This window comes from Pantherophis guttatus, chromosome 4 (assembly GCF_059756535.1).
Source record: "Pantherophis guttatus breed Tessera chromosome 4, ASM5975653v1, whole genome shotgun sequence".
NCBI classification, from domain to species: Eukaryota; Metazoa; Chordata; class Lepidosauria; order Squamata; family Colubridae; genus Pantherophis; species Pantherophis guttatus.
The window spans coordinates 78,719,873-78,740,976 of NC_142066.1; the positions used below are offsets into that span (position 1 = coordinate 78,719,873).

General features: G+C 37.3%; 1 protein-coding gene across 5 annotated transcripts in view; it reads right to left on the reverse strand.

The window, feature by feature from the left end:
• The window catches only part of STARD3NL (STARD3 N-terminal like), a 34,832-nt gene that overhangs the window by 3,839 nt on the left and 9,889 nt on the right, over positions 1 to 21,104 (reverse strand). For all 5 annotated transcript variants that reach the window (XM_034413158.3, XM_034413026.3, XM_034412850.3 and 2 more), the window contains 5 exons: positions 13,409 to 13,486; positions 11,810 to 11,887; positions 10,712 to 10,765; positions 10,478 to 10,595; positions 10,171 to 10,269 (listed from right to left, as the gene is read on the reverse strand). In XM_034413158.3, the coding sequence (XP_034269049.1) occupies positions 10,171 to 10,269; positions 10,478 to 10,595; positions 10,712 to 10,765; positions 11,810 to 11,887; positions 13,409 to 13,486 (427 nt within the window). The remainder of the gene's footprint in view (positions 1 to 10,170; positions 10,270 to 10,477; positions 10,596 to 10,711; positions 10,766 to 11,809; positions 11,888 to 13,408; positions 13,487 to 21,104) is intronic.

Genomic DNA, 21,104 nt, shown 5'->3' on the forward strand with positions numbered 1-21,104 from the left:
TCGGAATCCTACTATCTCAGGGAACCCAACACCACCTGGATAACCCTAACCTTAGACAATGAAGTGCTCCTACTGCCCACTGATACGGGAGAAGGAACCATTGAAGAGTCCTGGCATGCAAACGGGCCCAGGGCACTATGGAGATGCAGAAATCATCTTGCCCAGGAGCTTAGAAAGCGCTGACAGAGGAATGAGCCGCTCCTGCTGGACTCGACCCACTAGTTCTTTAATACTAGCCTGTCGCTCCTGGGAAAGATACACCCTGCCCTGCCCCCAAATGCAGCAACCAGGTTAGCAAATTGCTTTTGCTAACGTTGATGGAAAATCCGTGCTGCTGAAGGGCCCAGATGGTAAGCCCTAGATTTATATAAGCTTGTTCCTCAAAGGAAGACTGGATAAGGATATCGTCCAGGTAGCATTGGATGCGCACGGGAATAGCCCGGAGATGTGTTGCCAGGGGCGCTAGCAGTTTGGTAAAAGCCCTGGGCGCTGATGACAGGCCAAAGGGCAAGGCTCTATACTGATAATGTCGACCCTTATAACAAAATCTAGGAAACTGTCTATGATCCTGAGAAATAGGAACATGAAGGTAAGCTTCAGTAAGATCAATAGAAGTGAGGAAGTCGCCCTCCCTGACTCCGTTCAAAATGAATTAAAGTGAATGCATCTTAAACCGTCTGTATACAATACAGCGGTTCAGTCTTTTCAGGTCCAGAATTGCCCTATACCCCCCCCCCCACTGAGGCCTTTGGAATAACAAAGAGGATGGAGTAAAAACCCTTCCTGCGTTGCGACTCTGGAACCGGTTGGATTGCTTGGATATCCAAGAGATGTTGGATGGCGGTCTCCATGAGCCCACCCTTGACGCTGTTTCCTGATACAGGACAGCGAATGAAAAACCTCGGGGGTGCAGAGAGGAACTTTAAGGAAAGGCCCGACAGGACCATTTCCAGAACCCATGCATCCGTAGTAATGCTCTCCCATTGCCTGGCAAGCAAGGCCAGTCATCCCCCAATGGGAGAGGCCTTGGTAGAATTAGCATTGGCATCTGAAAGGACGGCTCCCTCCCTTTCAAAAGGGCCATTTAGAGGGGAATGGCCTATACCTTCCTGCCCTGTCAGGTTGTTGTTCCTGCCGCTGAGGGAAGGGGCATTGCTGGAGAGGGGGACCAAAGCCCCCGTCGGCCCCCTGGAAACCCTGACGCCGGAAGGGGCTGGACGGAAATCAGCCCGTCTGGATAAGAACGGAAGGACCTTACATTTATCTCAGGTCTCGACCAATAGCGGCTCCAAGGAGTCGCCGAAGAGCCTCTCCCCAGAAAGAGGAGCTGAGGCCAAGTGCCACTTGTTCTTGGCATCCGCTTGCCATTGGCGCAGCCAGAGGAGCCTCTTGGATGTCGCGTTGGGGGCGATTGCCTTGATGCAAACTTTGCAGCATTTAGCGTAGCATCACCCGAGTACTCCAGAGCCACTTGCAACTTGTTCAAATCCTGGTATGCTCTGGAATCCCCCACCGGGATCCTACCCTGCAGTTGCTTCAGCCATATGAGAGACGCCCGATTAAAGAAGGAAGCTGAGGTGGCAGCCCGAATGGCCCAGGCAGCTGCCTGATATGTTTTCTTAAGGGTCTGTTCAGATTTTCTATCCTCAGGTTTGAGAGCTTCCTCGGGCATCACTGGGAGAACAGTTTGCGCCGCCAAAGCAGCTACAGGTGCATCAATTGAAGGCAGCATCAGTGCCTGCGATAACTCTGGGCCAACGTTATACAGCCTCTTATCCAGCAAACCAGGGTTAGGCCGAGACGCTGGCGCAGACCACTGGCGTTTAACAATGTCCAGGAAAAGGCGAGGAGATGGTACCATCTCGGCCTCACTAACCGGCTCAGAAAAAAAAGAGCTTGTCATGTCAGAAGGACTGGGGCAGGATCCAGAGAAGCAGGGGCCACAACCATATTGGTTGACTTTCTGGCCTTAAACAGCAACAATTTGAACATTGCAGGCTTGAAAAGTCCTGAAAATACTGGTTGCTCAGGTAGTAATCCCTCATCCTCTGAAAAGTCTAGGTCTCTGCCTATCTCCTCCCCAAACACATGATGAGAATGGCTGGGACAATAAGAGCTCTGGGTGTGTGCAAGTCCTTCAGCCTCCACATTCTGTAAGGGCAAGGCCTGCAGGGAGGCAGCCCTATGTCCCTGCTGAAGACCAGCTGCTATTCCCTTTGAAATTGCAGCAGCAATTATGTCTCCCATACTTGGGGACAGCTGTTCTGCTCTAAGGCCAGCAGCCAGCAGAGTAAAGGAAGCCTCCCCTTGAGCAGGTCCCTGTCTGACAACTTGTTGCCAGGCAGAACTTCCCTGAGGAGCCTGAGGGGCTAAAATTAGTAGAGGTTCCTTGTTGCCGGGCAGACTAGACTCCCTATGCTCACTAGCGCCATCTGACTCCATTGCAATTCTGGCTGGCTGTCAAAATCCTCCAGCAGCTCTAATGGCTGCGTTGCAAAAAGGTGGGAATGGTTATCCCTATCCAGGGCCCCCTGAGGGATCTGCTGTCCATTCGCCCTCCTCACGGCTTTTTTGATCTATCTATCGATCGCTTTGTGCCGTCTCGCTGCATCAGCCTCCGAAGCTTTTTTTTTTATTGAAAAGTTTTATAAGAAATACAAACAATTTTCTCCCCCCACCCTTTCCCCCTCCCCACATAATAGAAAATGTACATTTTCTTATACATGATAAATCCTACATATACATGTTTCCCTTAAAGAAAGCATTAAAATAAGACATTTTAATTACATTCGGAGTTGCTCTTCTTCTCTTTCTTCCCTCATTCCACAACAAACCTTCTTCTTCTCCTCCTTTCTTTCCCTTCCCTCCCTCCTCTTCTCTACTTTCTCCTTCCTCCTCTCCTACCTCATCCTACTTCCTTTTCCTTTCCCCCACTTCTCTCTTCTTCCCCCATTTCTCACCTTCACTCCTACTCCTGTCCCCTTCCCTTCCTCCTCTTTTTTCCATTCCTCTCCCTCCATCTCCTCTTCCTACCCTCTCCTCCTCTCTCCTTTCTAACTTCTTTGCTGTAAAATATTCTCCTCCATTAGTATCTGAGCAACTCCTGTATTCTAATCGTAGATACTTTCTTCTGTTAAAACATTTCTCTATTCACCAGTTTTTCCCCACCCCAACCCTTATCCCATCCTCCCCACCCCGACTTCCCAGAGCAAAAACAGGGTATAGCATCTAACAAACATATGCTAAAATAAACTAACTAATTATAAAGTTCAAAACTCCCACACGTTCTTTAACTCCCCTTGCTCCAATTCATCAACCTCCCTTTTATAAAATTCATTCTTCCTAGTTTTCTTGATGTATAATCCAAAAAAAACGTTTTCTTGATGTATAATCCAATACTTTAGCAGTATTACAAGCAGTAAAAATCATGAATAAATTTCATTTCCTTACCCTCGAACGTCATTCTTTTTGAACATTGCTCCCTAATAAAATTCTAAATTTAATATTAATCCTTTCCTTCAAAAAATTGGGCATCTTGAAATCTTACACGTTTTATCTCATATATCTTTTAAAATAATATAATCTTATGTTAAACATTTTAAAAATCTCTTAATATCATTTAAACACTTATTTACCAAATATAAATTTCAAAATCTGCAGGATATCTTTCAAATTTTCAATTAACCATTTTAATACCTCTAACTTTTTAGAAAGCAGCCCTTTTACTATCCAAAACTAATTATCATTTTGTAATAGAATTCTAAATTTAACATTAATCCTCTTTGCTTCAAAAAGTTGGGCATCTTGAAAACTTACACAATTTATCTCATATATCTTTTAAAATAATATAATCTTATGTTAAACATTTTAAAAATCTCTTAATACCATTAAAACATATATTTGCCAAATGCAAATTTCAAAATCTACAGGATGATATCTTTCTTAATCTTCTGTTCTTCTCTTCTTTCTATATTTTTTCCAATCCTTTTTTTTTTTATAAATTCTTTCAACAGTCCCCCCCAATTTTATTTTTGAAAATTTTAAAATGTTGATTTGAGGTTGATGTTTCTGAAATACTCGCTCTCTTCTTGAGGTCACGTTTTCTAATTTGAAATCCCCATTTCGACTCTTCTTGCTTGTATAATCATTCAATCCATTCCTTTGTCCATATAGCCATAAAGATTGTCAGCTTGCAATAAAGAGTCTATTTGTTGCTTTTCTATCAATTGAATGGAAACGTCCGTCAAAACCTTTATTTCAACTGTGCCAGCCTGCCTTTCAATCCTGACATCCTTTTGATCTTCCAAAAGCAAACTCTTCTGAGTAATTTCCTGCTGCCCTTCCAACAACTGCTTATGTTTTTCCGAGCTGTTTTTTGAAAAAGCTCTTTCAATTGTATCCAAAAGAGCAGAATTAAAAGAGTCTAAAAGTTCTTGAAAAACCTGAACAGTCACAGCTTGAGAATTTGCTGATTCACCCTGCTGCCCCTCCAACAACTGCTTATGATTTTCCAAGCTGTTTTTTGAAAAAGCTCTTTCAATTATATCCAAAAGAGCAGAATTAAAAGAGTCTAAAAGTTCTTGAAAAACCTGAACAGTCACCGCTTGAGAATTTGCTGATTCACCAGCCCTGATGTCAGCCATATTTCAGCCACTTTGTATTCATCCAGCTATCAGGACGACAATTCCAACTATTTTCCACACAGTATAGAAGCAAAATTTTAATTAAAATCAGTACCAAATTCTTTTCCTCGGTACCAAATTCTTTTCCTGGACACTTCCACTTTAAAACTTTCTCTCAAGGTGTAATCCTGTTGCAAACGTTAACAAGCGTTAACAAGCACTTTCCCTAGTAGCTTCCTCCTCCCGCTCTCAGGCGCCATTTTCTGCATTTTAAAATGGAGTTAAAGTGTTACTTGCGATTTTTCCTTTTTTTCTCCTGATTTGCTCTGTCTGCAATCAAAGTAAAGATGTTAAAAGTCCCCCGCAGTTGTTTTCAGCAGATTTTGGTCGCGGCTTCTAGCTCCGCTTTAGCAGAGTCGTCCCTGGTCCAGAGCAGCTTGACAGGCTTCAATAGGGAGCCCACACCCTTCGCACCCCAAGATTTCTCCTGGCGCACTTGGGGGGCTCTACCCCCGCCTGTCGGCTCTTCTCTCTCCCCTTTGCCTGGGGAGAGGGTTTTTCGCCGCCAGACAGCTGTTTTTCGGCTGTTCTGGCGGCATTTACGGTGCCGGGGATCGGGCGCTCATGAAAGAGCGTCAGCGAAGCTCGCAGACCCAAACCGGAAGTCCTGCCTCTGAAGCTTAAGGACTTCTGGGAGGCTCCCCAATATTTTGGGGTTTTGTCCTTAGCTTTCCTGTCCATGGCACGCTGCCCAGAGGTGGCCGCTGAATCTGTCCTGTCAGGGACCAAGAAAGTTGGATTCGGGGCGGACGTGCTGGTCCCAGCACTTGCGGTGGCCGCTGCGGCTTCCTCCGCCATTTTGAAGTCTCAGGTCGGCTCCAACAGCTCTGCTGTGATTAAAGTGCGGTAAACCACTTCGCGCTGTCAGTGGAGTTTGTCGGATACCAGACAGGGATTCCGATGCCTCAAATGCCCGAAGGCAGAGGCTGAGCTAATGGACAGCCGCCCGGCGCTGGACTCACGATTTGGCTGTTGCCTCAGCCACTTGACAGGTCCTTGGCTGACAGCCTGAGACACAGGAGTGCCCAAGTGAAAACGGGCGATCTTCAAGTCCAGAGCAGCCCAAGGGCCAGCAGCGGCAAGGTGGACTTCGCTCACTGCCCTGCCAGGAATAAATCTTCTGGCCTCCAGCAGTATTGGGCTAACAGCCCTTCTCACTGGAAAAGCCCACTCAACCAGCCTAGGCTGGAAGCCGGCTGTCAGTTCAATCACGAAACTCACAGGGACTAACTACAAGAAAAAAACCATGAAAAATAAAGAAAATTTCTAAATCAAATCTTATTTAAAAAGGAAGCAGCTATCCAGAAATGGGTGAGCTAATAAAACCACAACTATCTACAACCAGACTGAGTCAAAAGCTGGACTGTTGGTAGGGGGAGTGTCCTCACAGCTTTGACAGACCCAGTCTCATTGGCCAATAGACGAGACAACCCATTTCTGGATTCTGCCTCCACTATGACGGAGAATGGTGGGGATTGGCTGTGCATGCGTTTAAATATTTTCAGGGAGGGCTTATTATCAGGGGATGTCTTATTTTAGGGGAAACAGGGTATATAGAATCCATGAGAATAAGAAACATTTTAAATTGCATGAGGTACTACTCTATTTGTTCAACAAAAATGTTTTGAGTAGATGAGGTTTAGATGACATTTTCATTTATCCAGCTTTTTGTTGCCACCAATAAAAATGCTATATAAGTCAGACAATCACCATCCTGATGAATCAAACATACTACAATAGTCAGATTCATTTGAGATACTAATACATAGAACATAAGCACAGGGCTCATTGTACATATTTCATCTATTTTATATTTTGGTGTTTATTATTTCTATTGTTCACTGAAGCTTTCCAGCTCACAGGGAAGCCTAATGCAGCTTCCAACAACTCCTCCTCCTCTGTGAGAGCTTAGGGGAATGTAGGTTCTGGTTTCAGTTTAGTTCAGTTTAGTTTTTTAAATCTTAATCTATGTAGTTTTAATATTTCAATTATTTTTAGGCCTTTTAAACTAATTTTTAACAGGGTTTAATTACCCTTGCCTTTTTTTAAAATTTTTAATTTTTTATGCTGTTTTTAGAGATTACCATGGAGAAGTAGCAGCAGGAATGTTTTCCTTCTGTAATGAATGTTTGTACATTCTGTAAGGAATGTTTTATTGATGAACCAGGACTGATAAGATTGTTTGGACCTTTTACTTTTTCAGTATAAGTAGTTTTTTAATAGACCTGTAATAGTCAGGCAACAAATTGTAACAGGCAAACCTCTCTTGGAGACAACATGGCTGGAACAACGTTAAAATAACCCAGGATAAAAGACTTTTTCCAGATAACAGACACTGCAAGTAAGAATCCTTTTCTCTTTTCTTCCTCCCCTCCAAACAAACCTAGCTCCTTACTGGATTGGGAAGAGGACTGTATTGTACCCTCAGTCCACAGTGGTATTACTAGGAGATTTTAACACTAGGTTGGGTCCTTCTTTGTATGAGTTCGCCCAGAAGGCAGTCCCAGGGGAGTTCTTTGATAGCCATCCTCGGTGGCTCTCGAGAGACCGCAAAAATAATGCTGCTGGCCTGCTCATCTCCTTAATTTTTACGGGTAATCTCCAAATCCTGGGAGGTAAAGATAAGAATTACACGTATCCTTACATGTACCACTCGGCCCATTCAAGATGGATCTCTTTTGTGTGACTAGAGATAAAGTCAGCCTCTTCTTGGAGGTTACGGTACACTTTAGTGACAATAGCGATCATCAGCCTGTAAGCATGACATTGCAAGGTCAACTCAGTTTTAAGACCATGTAACATGGCTGACAGATGGCTCACCAAAAAGGTAGAGGTGACCCAAAATAAAGGGTTAATTTGAGCTAAAGTTGATACTAAGGCAATATCAGACTGCCTTAATGCAGAGAATGCTAACAACTGGAATTGTTCAACTAGAACAATCCAGTCATCTACTACTGATTTGCTATCAGCCTTTGATGCATTCTCTAATCTTTGTAATATCCTGAAGAAACACCTAACAACTAAACAACTAAAAAGAGCCTGAGTGGGTAGACCCTGTTGCTTTGATCCTGAATGCCAGCGGATGAAAAAGAAATTGAAAGCAGCCATGAAGCTCGTCCAGAGGAATCCTACTGCTCATATATAAACCGAGATGTTGCACACAAGAAGAGAATATTAAAAAAGTATAAAATTAAAGAAAAAATTTTGCCACCTTAATTTGGGCATGCTACACACACACACACACACACATGCCTCACTGATATTGACAGTGGACAGATGTCTTTTTTAATTATTAGAATTAAAGCACTACTGAAGATGTAACACTAATACAGTGATGTCACCAGAGATGTTCCACTTGGATTATTGAAGGGATTAGTGGAAAGGCTAAAGGGCAAACTAACAGCATGCAAAGCAGACATATTCCATCCTGACATCCCACCTAGAAACACCGAGGTGCTCTGCCTCAATTGATCTTTTTGTTTCAAGATATAGAAGAGAAGCCACTTCATTTCATTACAATATCTCAAACGTGAATACAAAGCTTCACTAAACCAAAAAAATCCACATTAATCCAAATCAGATGTATTAATCTTTGAATGGGTTTAGCACATTTATTTTACACATTTTGAACATAAAGCAATGGAAAGTTGTACTCCTAAGTGTCAATTTTGCTACCATTTTTTTACATGTCCATTTAGGGATTACAGTATCGCAAACAGTAAATTAGTTAACTTTGTTTTATATTCTTATAAAAACCTTATTGTTATTGTTCTCCAGCAAACAATTAAAAATTGTATATGGATTATACCTGATGAACACATATGTTCACTGTAGAACGCACAGAACTTCACTAAACTTAACAGCTATATTTGAACAAAAAAGTACAAGTAGTCCTCAACTTGTTTAACAACCATTCAAAATTATGCCAGATTTTTAAAAATCTACTTACAATTCATCCTTGAAGTTACAGCTGCCATGACATTGCCAGTCATGTGACTGCATTTTGAACAGCTGACAACCTGTTCACATCTATAAACAGTTGTCAAATGATCCTCAATAATGTGATCAACATTTAAAATCTTCTCTGCTGGCTTCTCCAAAAAGTGAATGGAGAAGCCGGCAGTAAGAATTGAAGGTCCTGCTGCCTGGCAAAGGATTTCTCCTCCCTTCCATCTATGGGAAAGGGGACACTACTACAGCAGGCTGGAGAAACAAAGCTTGGATCACAAAAATCTGAGCTTCTTTTCTCCAGCCCATTGCTGGAATTCCCTTCTGTGCACGGAGGGAAAGGTAGCTCTTTCACTCCATCCACTTATTGACCTGCGTGATCACTTAACAACCACAACTGGAAGAGTTGGGAAAATAACTATTATAGACTATGTTGTGCTGGTATGATTGACACATATGAAGAATAAAAGCTGAGGAAAACAAAATGAATTTCACCCATGTAACAAAATGAATTTCATCCATCCATCCATGAAATTAATGCAAAATGCGCATACATTCTGAACGTTAGGATCCAAACAGAATTTGAGTACAATAAACTGAATTAAATTAGGGAAAGTCAAACTATATACCAGATCAATTATGTTCTGTTCATATATCAATGATGGCTTGTCTAATTTGACTCTGCAGTGTAATTTATCCAAGGACAGGACTGATCTTATGACAACTCCTCCCTGTAACGACAAATTACATTCTCCCAAGCATCATGAAAGCAGGCACACTATATGGAGGGAACGTATAAATGATTGAATGATGAGTCAAATGATTAAATAATTATGTTCCACTTGTTAGTCTGGATTAACTTTCTGTGCTTACACCTTCCTGTGCTAACTATCACTAAGCTAGATCAGCAGACAACAGGCACATGCTTAAGAGCCATAATTAGGACTCTAATACCTTCCTGCTTACCCCACTGAAAAAAGCAATGTGGATATTTCGGGGTAGTTGCACTGGAACTGAGGAGTGTACAAATGGGAAAAAGAAAACTGAGAAGAACAATGAAAACAAAACTTTCTCATTTTGAGAAAGTTTATCAAACAGCAGGCATAACATTTTATGCCTATCAGATATCATGCACTAAATGGATTTTATTAAAGATAGTTTTAATCATTATATAAATAATGGTAAGTTGTAAAGCAAAATACCAAGAAATATTTCTAGAATATCTGAAATACATATTTATCAGTTCTATATCTGTTGAAATGTAAAGATCATTACTGATTACTAAAATAAAAAAGTAAACAAAAGAGACCGTTCACCTGGCCTGGCAAAAAAGAAATTTTATTGTGTGGTACAGAATACCCTGACAGCATTAGAAGGGGCAGCAAAGAACTAGCCCATCAATTGCCTTCTTGTAAATGACTTTTGTGAGTGATTACTTAGTCATTTTATAAATGGGCAACTGGTGACAAATATTTTATGAATATGTATTCTCAAAATTCCAAATGTACTCCCCAGTCTGCTTGATCTAAATCTTAATTACCTGCTTCAGATTCAGGAGGGGAATAAAACTGCCCATCAGAAAGGAGCCCAGGTTGAATAAGGACAGCTCGTTCAGAGGCATTCCGTACTAGCAATAGTCCTAAAGGCAAATAATCATAGTATTTCTTTATTATTATATCTTACAAAACAAATATAATTAGTCATACTTTTAATATGGTACTCTGATTTAATTCACTTTAATCTTACACTCAAATTACAATTTCATCTCATGAATACTAATGCTGTATACTTTAAGACTTCTTCTGTCTGCATAAATTATTGGAGGAAAGTGGGGGAAGAAGCCTTACTGGTTTCTTCTTCTGCTTCTTGTGGTAAAACTTTGAAATCCAAGAACCATGTTTCTATCCAGGCAAGAAGAAAAGATATGATAGGTAACACATAGCCAAAAGCACCCTGAGATAACAGCTTAAAGAGGAACAAGGAAGAAGGGGGGAAAAAACAACAACAAAATATGTAAAAAACAGTAAGACAGTTATGTGATTTAAATAATATAAATAGATGTACGCTATTATAATCCATACCTTTGAAATAATTACTTTTATTAATAAGAAGGCACTGGTTACAGCAGTTGTAAACTGAAAGAAATATGAATATATACACACATATATAAGTTTCTCAAAATACACAACTATAAACAGGCAATAACTGAGGTATAGTAATTCTCACAAAGCTCTGACAACAATTAGTAATCTTAAAATTTCTAAAACTATGGACTTATGCAAACAGCCAAATATTATCAAAAGAATATCCCATACTTTTCCGCTTTTAAATGTACATAGAAAAATTTCCTCCCCATTTTTACAAGCTTATTCATTACAGTGGGTTTTGAGTATACATTAAAAATACAACTTCCAGAATTATTGCTGTAAGGAAAATAGGAAACAAAAGCATTATTCATACCACCTTCGGTTGTACAAAATAAAGTTGAGAAATAAATTTAAGAAGGAATGGGAAGAAGAATAGCAGCAGCAGCATTTGTGAAAGGAAAAAAAAATCCAATTATCTCAATCCTAAACCCCTAAATGAAAAAGTTCTATATCTGTTGAAATGTAAAGATCATTCAGTAAAATGCTCTGATTACTAAAATAGAAAAGTAAAAAAAGAGACAAATTATCATATCTATCATTATCTGCCTTAATAATAGTTGAAGATTTGCAGAATAATCAAAATTCAATTAAAATTAATACCTAATGTAATATTTGAATATCACTCTACCCATCAAACTTTATGTGAATTATTTTTAAATAAAACAAACAAGAAGCTCTAGGTGCTTTGTTAAATGTTGATTTCCTTAAATATGTAGAAATTTTTGTAGAAACTTTTTGATAGACAATTTTTTTTTGAGATATGGTTTAAGATAAACATAGTAAGATTTTAAATTATACATTTTATTGCTCTGCAGAAGTTTTGATTGTAGCTATTCAGGTTATTTATTTGGGAAAAAACTTGAAGCATTTTATTTGTAAATAAAGGTTTTATCACACATAATGATTATAGCTACCCAACAGGAAACCTTTAGCTTTATCTATTATAAACCTAAGGGTAATATCATTTCATATCCATTACATAGCAATGTAGGTTCTTCATTCAAAAATTCACTTGATCAATCTGCAACTTACTGCTATTGCCCACCAGTGCTGTAGTCTGCACAGCGCATATGCAAGTATCAAAATCTTGAACCGAAAAACTGCCAGGAGCTATGGAGTAAAATGTGGAAAGAAAAGATTATATAAAAGCATCTTCTTAATCTTTTATGGTCCCATTCTCCTTTTTTTCCAAGGCACAGTTTTGCCAAGTTACACTTGCTGTCTCCTTGCTACAATGTAAAGCAAGAAATTCCTCTAAAAAGGTTTTGCCTGTAAAACATAATTATTTCCATGTCTTCACAATCTAACCTGTCTGAAAAGATTCCTACATGATCTTTTGATATAGGCATATCCAATTTTGTATTTAATAAATTGTCAAAGATTAAATTTGAATTAATACTGACAGCATAACTTCTTCAAATCTGGGAGAAAAGTCTAATAAAAATTCTGATATCTCTAAAACTATTTGTTCACAAAGGTAAACTGTTTTTATTACACTAGCCGCCTAGAGTAGCCCCATGGCAAGATAGGCAGTAAATAAATTTAATGAACTATTTTAATAATCCAACTCATAAGTATTTTGCATATTTTAATAACTAATAAATGATATATTTGAAACAGCATTATACTACAACTTTTATCTTTCCCAGTGTACATCAACATTTGCTTCCTCAATTTACTTCCCTAGTACTATGGATTGTTTAGTTCATTAGTTTGTTGTCCATTATTTCCTTGATACATTTAGCATCATTACTGTTAGACCCAATGCTTATCTTTTTGTCAGTTGTCAGATTTCTTAGCCCTCTGCCTGCAAATCATGCACCAGAGGTTCAGGTTGAGTTTTTTTTTTTTTTAATTAAAACTTCTGATCCATCAGATGCTGACACAAAAGTGATGTTTAAAATGATGGTTTCTACAGTGCGTTGGTATAAGAAGAACCAAATAGAATTCAAATTTCTTTTATTTAAATCCACTCTTGATTACTTCAAGTCCACTCTTAATTCAGTCTTGAAGTTTATTTCAGTTTAGCAACATAATTTAAGGAAAAAGTCATTCTGACTTTATTAATTTATCATACAGTTGTAGGCTAGACTGGAAGAAGACAATGCCAAACTACTTTTGCACTTTTCAAAACTATGACATGGATATTTCCATGAAGTTTCCAGACGTCAAACTTGAGTGAAAAAATAAATCTGTTTCACTTATTAACTAGCTTTTAGAAATTCTTGTTAAAATACTATAAATCACTTAGAACTGAAAACCCATGGGAGATGTAAGGAGATTCACATCTCATCTCTCCCACACTTGTTCTCTCTCTTTTATTTTCAATTATTTCAATTATTTCAATACTGGAAATCTGGGTGGGGGATGCTTCATAGGATGTTTTTAAGTTTAGAATCAGTGGAAAACTTGTCAGATAACAAATTTTGCTCAGTTAAAATAAAATCTTAATGGTAAATTGCAAACAAAATGGATATGAATTTCTGTGTCTATAGTGCTGAAAATCAGTTTTTTTAAAAAAATGTAGCTATTTATTCTTTTAAATTTCTTGTTATTTTTAAATTATTGTACGTCAAGCAAAGGAATTAATTTTTTAACAATAGTTAAAATACAAAAATACAAAATACTTACAAAGATATCAAAATATGAATAATGGTAGTCATAATGCAGAACTTCTTTTTCTAGTGTTTTTTCAATGCCACCATTTACCTAAAGGAAACATTTATACTAGTCAGTAACATTTTATCTGTTCAACCATATATTAGTAATATGTTCCATTACCATTTGCAATGGTAAATTAAATTTAAGATAGCAATTACATAATTCTAAGAATATAGTGCAAAGTAATTAATATTTAATACTACACAGAATTTATAGAGGTCTTGATATTTATTTTGAGTGAAGTCTGAAGGTCTGTAGCTGCTGTTCTGAATTTGACTTGGACGTTTTTATGTTTTGCTCCTGAAGTGATTCTGACAGGATGGTATCCTTAAGAAAATTCACTACTGTCTTCTCCATTTCAAAATTATGTTTCAAACTGTGGATCAATGGAGTACTATTTTAAGAAATAGTGCTGTAATTTTTCTAGAACAAATGACTTTTTTGTGGAGATCTTCAGAGTTTTATGAAAAAAATGAAATAAACACAAAATGGTATTCTCTATTCCTGACAATTTTTATGTATCAGGAGAATCTCTGATAACATTTAACAGAAAATATATATTTTCTTCTTCCGTAGCTAGATCAAATTTTAAGCTGCCAGAATGAAACCACCTTATTGGCTTTGTTGGCCAAAAATAAGTCATTATCAATACATGTTTTTGGTAGTAGCTGACATACCTGCAGATGGGCCGAGCTGTATATCTCGCCACATTCACAAAGTGTGTTGTTATTCACTAAGAGCCTCCAAGTAGTATAAGGGAGGTCAGATCTTTCAGCCATATCCTACTTTAATGTTTTTCCTTCCCTCAATGGTCTCTTTCCTCCATCTTTTAATTCAATTTTGTTTGTTTTTGCCATAAAGCTGTTAATAGATCTGAGTTGGTGGGCTTGTGGCATATGTTCAGAAGATGTTGAGCATCTCTTGCTTAGTTCTTTCGGTATCTGCTATTACTTCTCTCTTGATCTTAAGTGGGGCAATGCCAGTGAGAGGATATATTTTGTCAATTGGTGTAGGTTTGAGACAACCTGTTACTAAGCATACTGCTTTTTAGCATACTACTAAAAATACAGCTTGTTGATGGCGATATCAATTTTTTTTGCATATGCAGATGTGGCCCACACTGGAGCAGCATACTGTGCTGCAGAGATGCTCAAGGCCAAAGCTGATGGAGGCATCAGGCGATATGGTGTGGATTCTGGGTGTCCAGCAGAACACCGATATTCTAGCCGATTTTGCGTATCCCCAGGAATCATAGCTGTCTTGTGGAGACAGCGAAGAAAGAAGACACTGGCTGGCATGGATAGGGAATGAGCAAGTTCCCTGAAGTGCCAGCGTTAGTCTTCGACCCGTCGGCGAAGGAAGGCAGCCATTAAGGAGCTGTCACAAGCCAGAACGGCCATGATCTGAAAGAGGAAATGCAATAAATGGTAATTGAACAGAGTATTGTCACCGGGTGAGTAATGGGCCAATTCACAAATAAAAGGGAAAAAATCTTTGATAGCTTTAAAAGATTGTAGAGGAGATTGGCAGCTAATTAGCACAGAGACTAAAGTGGAGAGAAAAAAAAAACCTTTAAACTTTAAAAATCAAACCTAAAGCCTGGAAAACATCTTCCATTCGGAGTTAAAACTGGATTGGGTGGGGGGGGAATAAGACAAGGAAAAGAAGATAGAGAAAAAAAAACAGAAGAATTTAATTTAAAGAGTGAATGCTTTTGTGTATTGCAAGATGGCTATTTTGTTATGGAAATTGTGAATCGGAGAAACAGCTGCTAGAGGGAAAACTTAAGCGAAGAGAGAGAAAAAAGGAACTTTAAAATCAAACCTAAAGCCCTAAAACGAATCTTCCACCTGGATTTATAATTGGATTTGGAAAAATAAGAATAAGACAAGGAAAAAGGAGACAGAAAAACTTTTTCTTAAACAGCATTCCTGTGGATTATAAAATGGATATTTTATTGCTAGAAGACTAAGGGAGCTGGGAGTGGGAGGCACCGTGTTATGGTGGTCCTCCTATCTCTCTGGTCGATCACAATTGGTGTTGGTAGGAGGACAGAGGTCGACCCCTAGGCACCTCATTTGCGGGGTGCCTCAGGGCTCGGTCCTCTCTCCCCTCCTATTTAACATCTACATGAAGCCACTGGGTTAGATCATCCGACAACACGGGGTGAAATATCAGCAATACGCAGATGATATCCAGCTGTATATCTCTACTTCACGTCAATTCATCTGTTGGCGGAAGGAGCATGAGAGAGAGGCGTGGGAGTGCATATTGGTGCAGCTGAAGCAAGGTTAAAGAGACAAAGACTAAAACTATGCTGGCTCAAGTAAATATTTGAAATGGACATTATTTCTTTTAAAGAGATATTATATGGACTTTGAAACCTGAAGTATATGTAAATGAAAAGAACAAGCTTAAAAATCCTAGCCTTTTAAAATTGAAAATATGGAGAATTGGGAGGATGAATATGAGACACTAAGGGAGATGTTTCAAAAAATAAGGGAGGCATTTAAAGGAAATATAGAAGCAAAGGATTGGTTAGATTAGAAAGAAAAAGAAAGAGAAAAGATGAATAGAAGCAAGAGAAACAAGGAGATAATATTGAAAAGGAAATAATTGAAGAAAAAGATAAAGATGATTACACTGGTTTCAATAGTGATAGAATAAAAATAGATATGGGAAAATACATCTCAAACATGAAGAGAAGAGAAATAAACGGGGAAAGATTGAGAATGAAAAGTAAGAGAGTTAAAATTAAGGGGAAAAGGCTGATGAGATATAAGAAAAGTAAAAAGAAGAAGGTAAAGAAATGGGAGAAAGGGAGGAAAACATCAAGAAAGAGAATGGTGGAGAGACTAAGAGAAAATGGTTAAGAGTCAGTGAAAATGTTAATTTGTTAATAAAGAGAAGGATGCTAGTTGTAGAAACTGTATGTGAAAATGCTATTAAATGAAAAATAGAACAATGTAATGTGAAAGAAAGAATGATATTGGAAGAAGCACTAAAAGGAGAGAATAAATTATAATATAAGAATTAATTGAAATTAAGATGGAAAATGGAAATTAAATGTAAAACTGAATGAAATTGAAATGCAAAAAATGATTCAAATGATATACTTGTAAGAAGTAAAGTAGAAAAAAATATGTTAAAAGTAAAAAGTCTAAGGATTGGAAGATTGTCTGAGTAAAGATTTAAAAGAAAAAATGGAATAAGATGAAATATACTGTTAATAATTAAGAAGATGAGGGGAAATTCTGAGAAATACTGTATACTTGATAAATGAAAGAAAGACTAGGGTTGCCTGGACTTCATAGTGGAAAATATAAAATTGAAAATGAATACAGCAATAGAGAAGGATGAAGGAAGGAGAAGAGAGATGGAAGAAGGAAAGAAAGAGAGGGAAGGAAGAGAAGGGAGGAAGGAAAGGAAGGGAAATTAGAGTAGGAGTGAGGGTAAGAGAGGGAGGAAGAGAGGAGGAGAAGGAGAAAGGAAGGGGAAGTAGGGAGGAGAAGAAGAGGAGGGGAAGAGAAAGTAAGAAGGAAAAAAAAGAGAGGAGTGGTAGGTTTGAGGAGAAAGATTGCTGTACAATATAAAAGATGAAATGGAAGAAAGGCAACCCCGAACAAATATAAAGATATTAAGATAAAGAATGGATTGTTTAAAGAATAAAAATGAATAAATAGCAATAATTAGAATTTAAGGACAAATGAAGATGTTGCTTATGTAAGCAAGCATAGAAATATTGAGACATGATAAAAGAAAAGGGGAAAATATTTTGGTAAAAACTGTAATTGAGTAAAATGTATTTGAATTTGATTAATTGTATAAGATATGGCCAATACTCTGTTCAAAAAAGATGTGGGTAAATGTGTGTGTGTGGGGGGGGGACCAATAAAACTTGTTTTAAAAAAAAAGGCCAAAGCTGATGTGCACAATGTAGATGGATGAGCCCCCCCATGTGTAGTTTACCAATTTCCTGATTATATTGTTCCTCGAACTGACTTTAGCCTTAATGTTCAAGCAAAGCTGTTTAAAAGATAACGTCCTGTTGAATGTCATGCCAATACTTCAGTATTGGACAGTGCTGTAGTCAGTTCCCTTGCCATGTAACATCCAACTCTTCTCTTGATTTCAATTTCAGAGGGAGAACGCACACATTGGATCTTGTTTGGGTTGTGCTTTAAATGGTTAGTGGTGTAACAGAAAATATATGCAAACATTCAATTATCAAAATTGTAAATGATATAATAAAAACCAAAATGAAACTTCTCCAATCAAACCAAGCCATCTCTATAAATTCAAGCATCTATTAGGAAGCCAAGAAAAGTACCATCTTCAGAAAAATTGAAGTACCACAAATGGAAAAAAATATTATGGGAGCAGAAACTAAGGAAAAGAGAAATATATACAACATTTTAACACTCCATAGATATGATAGTTCACTACTTTATAAAATGTAATGTGTACAATTTGTTGGTTTTTAAAGCATAGTATAAATCCTCTGTCTTAGTCATCTGGGAAATGTCTGAGGAAAGGCCAGATTACTCAGTGGTATAAGAATGGTCATCTCTACATTAGATCAATGTATGCTCTGGTTCGTTAAGGACTCCTGGGAAATGATGCGTGGTTGGATCCAGGTGAAGGATGTTGCATCCTTGAGAGAGAAGGTAGTCTATTCCTTCCTCAAGAAACTACCACTGGATAAAAACTTTCTCTTTTTATATAAGATTTTTGAGAAGGTGGTCAGGATATAGCATCAATTTACCCTGGAAGATGTAGTTTATCTAATCCCAGTCAAGTTTCAAATTAGGATACAGTACTGAGACAGATTAATTGTTGATGATCTCTGACCATCATGGAGATAGTGCATACTGGCTCCCTTTGTTTTCTCAATGATTTTCAATATGATCAATGATGATATCCTTCTAGATCAGCTTCAGGAGTTAGGGCCAATTTCAGGCCTTCTCATTACACAGTTAGTTCTAACTGGAATTGTGGTGAGAGATTAAGGCTGACTATAGAGGCTTTTTGGATTCTTCAGGGCTTTCTACTCTTTTCATTCCTATTTAACATGTTCATGAATCCACTGAATAAGGTTAGCATGGATATGTTCCATCACATTGTTAATGATGTCCAGCTACACATCTCTATCTCTATCTGCCAACCAAGTGATACTTCAAATTTGTTTGGAGGCCATGGTAGTCTAGAAGAAAAAAAGCAAACTAACTGTAACAAGATGAAGTGGTTAATAGGTTTTAGTGGCCCTTCCATCTTTAAGTCTGGATAGAGTGTTACTCCTCCATGCTATGTCCATGCAACACCATTACTTTGGGAGCTGCCCTAACTCCCATTAGGTTTCAAGGGCAATTCAAGATGCTGGTTACCAAAAGCACTTTATAGCCTAGATTGACTTATCCTTGCTTATTCCAGAAGATCCAACAGGGAGGGAAGGTTTTGGGTCTTCTATATGAAACAACAGCATTTATGAGATCTAGGAAGCTCTGTGGTGGTGGCTGCCTTTGAAACTAGTATGCTCCCTTAGATCTGAATTACCATTCCTAAGGCCTTGAAAAACCTGGTTCTTCCCCTAGGCATTGGACCAGGTGTTAAGCCTGTATTGTGATGGTTTAGAGAAATGATTTTGGCTGCCCCAAATGTATTTTCCTATTGTTGATTTTATTTTTGTTGGATATTTTTAAAATTTGTTTTAACCTAATGGTAGCTGTCCTGAACCACAAACAGGGGAATTTTTTTGAGTTGGGCGACCATACAAACTAAATAATAGTCACCAAACTTTAGATTAAAAAAATCAACATATAAAAGATATCAGCACAAAGAATTACTCCATCTTTCTCTTATGAAAATTCCACTCTGAAGGAAGAAAAGCACTAATGCATTTCAATTGACAATTTTTGTATATAGTTCCCGCTGCACAATTTAATGATTTTATACCAAATCTACTTTTAGAAATAATTTATGGCAGTAATAGCTGGGTAGTAGTAATATTTTACTAACAATTATAACAATGTATAATTTCAAATTAAAATATTACAAAATCATCAATAATCTTTTCTTCTAATTTTTGCATGAAAAAACTACTTTTTAGAAATCCAGTCCTTATTTTTTTCCTATATCCTCATATCCCTAGGCAAACCACCTTCAGCCACTTCTACAGTATAGTACTATAATGACACAACATTCCATTAACTTGTTAATTATTGCAAAATATGCTTAAGAAGCATCTCAAGCATTCCAAAACACCACAAAGTTAAACATTACTAAATAAAAACTATACTTCCTGCATTTTACTCATGCACAATAAAAACTTGTTCAAATTTTATGAACTAAAATAAAGCTGTATAAGATGCTGAATCCAGAATTCCTATCACTAAACAAACTTGTAAAAACAAACTGTAGAGTTGTAGAAAGTGTGAGAAGGATAATTAGCTCCATATTATTTCTTTCCTTGGGAAAAATGTGCATATATATTTAAGATAATAAATTACTCAATTGTTATGTTTTAAAAAAGTAAATAGATGTGGTCAAACTTTATCTTTAATATAGAAGTGTGATTTAAATAACTACCTGAATGATCTTCTTAGTTAGTCAAAGCACATGAGTAATTCAATGGGTCATATTCTGACAGTGTGTGTGTGTGTGTGTGTGTGTGTGTGTGTGTGTGTGCACGCACACACACACAGAGTAAATAAAACTGTTAACATAAAGTTCCTTCTCTGCACATCTTGTAACTAACAGCCACAATTAAACATGTTACAAGTTATGAACCCACCCTCCAAATATATATATAATTTTAAGAAATTAACAGATTTTTCACTAATTCATGTCATTATTTTTGCATGAATCTCAACCTATTCTAATTACTTTACTTCTTATACTTTTGCAAATTTATAATCTCTAAAAATCAATAAAGCAAGTAAACCTGAATAATAAGGAAAAATCTTTTCACTTGAATTCATGTAATATGGACTTGTGTAAAAAAAAAGAGTGATCCGAGGAATTTTCATTATTTTAGCAACCCTTATATATACTATGGGTATGGGTATGTGTATAAATATGCACACATGCAAAGTATATGTAAGTATAAACCACAAAAATTCCTCTCATTTTATCTGTTTACAATAAAATTATTCCAAGAATTCATAGTCAAACCTCAAATGGATTTTTTTTAGAATTATCAACCTCCAAATCAATTTTTCATTGAACAGCAGTTGAGGTAACAAGTAACCATCAATTTAGATTTTGGGGAAACAAAATAGTTCTCTGGGTCACACAATCAGCATTGCACTATAAAAATAAAATCAAACCCAAAATTAAACCTCTTTCCAAGTAGACTTTCAACAGTACCTCCATTTATTTTGCACTTATTCCTTTTTGTTCATTCACAGTTCCTTCTTAACAGGAACAATAAATTTTTAAATGAAATTTAATATGACCGCTCCATTTTCAGAATCAAAAGAATTTCCATCTTCAAATAGCAGCTGATTCATAAAATAACAATATAAATCACTTATTTTTTTTCCAATATTTTAGGAGCTGGATGTTTGACTCTAGAATACTCAATTTACAACCACAATTGAGACCAGAATTTCTGTTATTAAGCAAGGCAGTTGTTAAGTGAATTCAATTTTACTGCTCAATTTTTACC